The sequence below is a fragment of the Carassius auratus genome, unplaced genomic scaffold (genome assembly GCF_003368295.1).
Source record: "Carassius auratus strain Wakin unplaced genomic scaffold, ASM336829v1 scaf_tig00012924, whole genome shotgun sequence".
Lineage (NCBI taxonomy): Eukaryota > Metazoa > Chordata > Actinopteri > Cypriniformes > Cyprinidae > Carassius > Carassius auratus.
In genome coordinates, this window is record NW_020524346.1 from 12,342 (window position 1) to 16,717 (window position 4,376).

The window sequence follows — 4,376 nt, forward strand, 5'->3', positions numbered from 1 at the left end:
ATATTTTGTACAAAATTTGTATTATATTATTTAGCTTTTATTTATTTTTTTATTTTTGTATCTTTAATGTAAATATGCAAACCCTCTGTATTTGTGAACTCCGTCTTCTTACTCGATAAATTGTATTTATAAAGTAATTCAGATTGGTATGTAGTTCTAATCTAGTTTTTGGTCATTTCCGCATCGCATCGAGAGGACTTCAACTCCCAGAATCCTTTTCGTTGGATAAATAAAGCCTCGTGACGTGCTGCCACTCTCTTTTGTTTGGGCTGAGATCTTCTCAGCTGTTGGGCTGTAAGGGGACATTAAAATGTGGCGAATTTGGCTGTTGAGGTGCAGGTGGTAATAAAAGTTGTATTTGTGCCGCAACCGGGTCGTGTTACCGGTGTTAAATTTCCCTGAACTCATCTTTAGTGGACCGCGCGCGGCTTCATCATGAATGTAAGTTCGACTCTATCTACATGTATGTAAGTTTATTGATTTCATGCATGTAAATTATAGGTAGTTTAGGAGTGCACTTCAAAATAACGTTTGGACTTGTTTAGTTAATAACCTTTTTACTTTTATTGTTCTTGCATTTTTATGCTGTCATTTACATATAACGTTAACTAAATGTATTTGTATTCTAAGACTGTATATTTACAAAGTAAAATTGTTGCTGTTTCTTACTACATACATGGACATGCAGATTTCATTTTAATACATCAGTGGCGTGTTATATTAATAGTTATTTAAAAGGAAAGTTCTTTCAAAACATGGAAATTACATTTATCCTCCTGTTGGTCCAAACCTCTATATTGGAAACTAACAGCCTTATTCAGCAGTTACTTTTATTCCTTAAAATAAAAGGGAAGGTGACTACTAACTGTTATTCTATCACATATCCTTTTGTGTTGCAAGAATAAAAGTAGTACACTTTAGTAAAATTGTCTAAAATGATTCTGTTAACCTATTTTGTCCACTCAAGTTGACCAGGCCACAGCATTTCACAGAGCAAATAAAAGAAGCATTCATGTGAGAGCTCACACAGCTGCTCCGAGATAGCACTGGGAAGTTCTTGATAGGGCACAAATGTATCAAAAGCCATTTGTCTCCATCTGGCCAATGCAGAACTATCTCCAGAAGAAAAGATATGCGGCGCTTGTGTGTAGAGGAATTTTCCAGTGCTTGGAATAGATTGGATGGAATTCTTAAATTTAGCGTCTGAAGACAGGACAGCAGATTTACACATGATTATAGCAAGTCATGAAATGTTGTTGATCTGGAGCGTAACCGGGAACTCCTTGTATACTTTTCTTCCATCTGTAGTTCCTGTAGAACACTTGTTAGTACAAGTTTTAATGTGTCAGGCAGTCTTTAAGGTGCTGTTTAGCGTAATGTGACAGTCACGAGTAAATGGCAAGGCTTCCTCTTCCACCCTTTTATGACTTTTTTTTTTTTTTACATAAACACCTGCAGAAGTACTGTGAAAAGCCAAGACCAAAATGTCAGCTATCATTCCATTCTGATTCTTATCTAGAATTGAGGTATTGTGTCTTCTGACAGCAGTTGACATACTATTTAAGCAATTCAAGCAAAAAGCAAAGCTTGATGGCATTGGATTCTTTCAATTTGGATGATCGTATTTAATCAGACGTCCAGGATTGAACATCATAGACTGGTAGGATTGTATTACCTGTTTTGACAAGGTAATGGAAGTGTCATTAACTTCTGTATATACACTCTTCCCATGGGATGGGTTAACAGTCAACCCTCAAATGGAAACATGTCACTAATTACAAGCCTGCTTATTATGTGCTTGTGTTCTGTGTTTTGCAGATGCACTTTGAAGGTTCCAGCAGCGTCACGCTGTTGTTTAATTTCTGGGATGTACGTGGGCCTGCAGGTACATGGGGTTTTACGAACAAGTCTGAACATGTGCATACATTTGCAGAATGACAGATTATGTCCCTCCAGACAATCTTGCTTTCGTTTATCAGTTAGATGCAAAAAAGCATCATATAACAATTTGATTAAATATAAATAATTCACTTTTATTTTCATTTAAATGTAAAAAACTCATCTGAATGTTATTTGCTGAACATTGTTTAATACCTTTAACCACTAACTTTATCTATATAAACCTGCAGGGTTTATATTTTATATGAACATTTTGATCCTGGCATTGTTTTACTTTCATTTTAAAAGTTGGGTTAGCAATTTAAAGTGTGAAAAGCCTAAATGTCTCCTTGATTTCTCTGTGAACAGGAATGGTGCTGTCGGTCTTTGTAGTTCTACTGCTCACCGTGATCTACGAGCTTCTGAAAGTGTGGAAGATCACTGTTGGAGAACAGAAGCAATCCTTCATTCCACAACCATCCGCTCCGGTGTCATTCTCACCTGAACCATCCTGTTTCGCCCCCGTCATGAAGTGTCAAGAGGGAAGCTCTTCTCTGACCAGCAGCCCCTCTGAGATCTCATTAGCCGCCACCGAGAATACGGCCACTACCGCAGACACCGCCACCGCTGCTAAGAAGAGGTAATGCTCACAAGAGACTAATAACACACGACCGGTAAAGTGTTTTCCAAGAACTGTTATGATCTCAATCATATCAACATTAGCTAGAGTTGATCATGTATGGCTCTAGCATTGTAGCTTATTGAATTTCTGCCCTCAACAAATGTCATTTGATCTCTTTCTGTCTTTAGCTGGCTTCTGCACTGCCTCCAGACTGCTATACACATCCTGCAGGTGACGCTAGGCTACATGCTAATGCTCTGCGTCATGTCCTACAACGTGTGGATCTTCCTGGGGGTTATCATGGGATCCGTCTTGGGATACTTTCTGGCTTTTCCTCTACTGAAGCACATTTAAGAAGAATATGAGAGAACGAAAACATGAGGTGGCATGTCGAAATGTTCATTGAAGTTGACTGGACTCTAGATCAGGAGCAACAGGAAACATTTTCGATTTTATGATGGCAGGTTTGTGTGACCATGATCAATAAGACTTGCGAGAGATGTTGTGATGTGGACTGAACAGGGATGATTCTCATTTTTAACGTTCAAGGTTGTATTTTAAAGATCATGCATGAAATCTTAATTAATGGGAGTTTGGCGATAACCGATTTGGTTAAAATCAGCTTTCAGAAGTGTTCAGAGGTTTGATTTGAAACCTCATTGGGAAAACAATATCTTACGTGAAGAATGGTGTGTTTAACGCATGTGATTTTACGTTTGAGGTTGCATGACGTGACTTTGTTCAAACAGTCAGCATTCCCCAAAATGGAGATGTGCCTCATTGACAAGTTTTATACTTTCTACAACTACTGATGTAACTAATAAGCTAATATTCGGTTACACAATTAATGTTTAAATTCTGTTCTCTGAGGTTAGCTGGAGGTTTTCTGTCGTTTTGGGAAATCACTAGTTTTAAACCTTTGCGATGGGTCTTTGGAAACTTGCTGCATGTGTCGAGATCAGGCGTTCTTGTGTAATGCTGGAAATTACTGCTGAATTGCAGAACAAACAATGATTTGAAAAACTATTGGCTGTAAATAGAAATTCAAATCATGTGGCCTTAGTTAATGTTCACCTGCAATACAGACACATGACTGATTGAGAACAGAAATCGGAGATCTACAATCCTCACACAATAATTTAAATGCACTATTAGTAATGTTCCTCCAGGCATCCTTTCTTTTTTGTTTTTAAGATGAATTAGTTTTATTGCAGAATGTATTAAAGGTTTTGATTACGGTCTACAGCTTTGTCAATGGTCTTTGTGTTTTAATAAGATGAATACCAAGATGCACCACATAAATTTGGAGTTTACACTTTAGCCAAAGGCTTTCAAACACTAATATATTTAAGAATGTAATTTTATATATATATATTATAAAATATTTGCAGAATAGTTTAATTTGTTAAAAATGTTTAGACAATTGTAATAATGGCTAGAGAAAAACATTTAGTATGGAAAGGACTGTATTATGTAAACCATGCAAGGGTTATAAGTTTAGACTTGGTAAAAAAAATAAGCTATTAAGCTTAAGGCTACATTTATTTGATTAAAAAAATATTCAGTTTGTAACAATTTAGTTTAATTTTAATTTAATTTGTTCCTGTGATGGTAAAGCTGAATTGTCAGCATCATTACTCATTCTAATCTGCTGGTTTGATGCTTGAGAAATGATCATCAAGGTTGAAAAAAGTTCTTAATATTTTTGTGGAAACCATGATACTTTTTGATTATTTGAGTTGAATGTTCAAAAGAACAATGCAAGTCCTAAATGTCACTATCAAATTAATGTATAAGTATAAAATAAATTGACTCCAAACTTTTTAATGCTATTACACATTATATAGTAAGGTCTTGAACTTGTACAACATACACA

The 4,376-nt window shown here is 36.0% G+C and overlaps 1 protein-coding gene across 1 annotated transcript; it reads left to right on the forward strand.

Moving 5' to 3' along the window:
• The first annotated feature begins 243 nt into the window (after positions 1 to 243).
• On the forward strand, positions 244 to 3,743 carry LOC113073818 (probable low affinity copper uptake protein 2). The gene is made up of 4 exons (XM_026246567.1): positions 244 to 441; positions 1,819 to 1,885; positions 2,248 to 2,518; positions 2,689 to 3,743. Exons 1-4 carry the CDS (start codon positions 436 to 438, stop codon positions 2,852 to 2,854), a joined length of 510 nt encoding a protein of 169 aa, XP_026102352.1. The 5' UTR covers positions 244 to 435; the 3' UTR covers positions 2,855 to 3,743.
• Positions 3,744 to 4,376: the final 633 nt, after the last annotated feature.

Excerpts from the sequence above, each read along its gene's own strand:
- LOC113073818 (XM_026246567.1), top strand. Across the intron at positions 1,886-2,247 it reads GGATGTACGTGGGCCTGCAG|GAATGGTGCTGTCGGTCTTT; the intron begins GTACATGGGGTT and ends CTCTGTGAACAG. Across the intron at positions 2,519-2,688 it reads GCCACCGCTGCTAAGAAGAG|CTGGCTTCTGCACTGCCTCC; the intron begins GTAATGCTCACA and ends TTCTGTCTTTAG.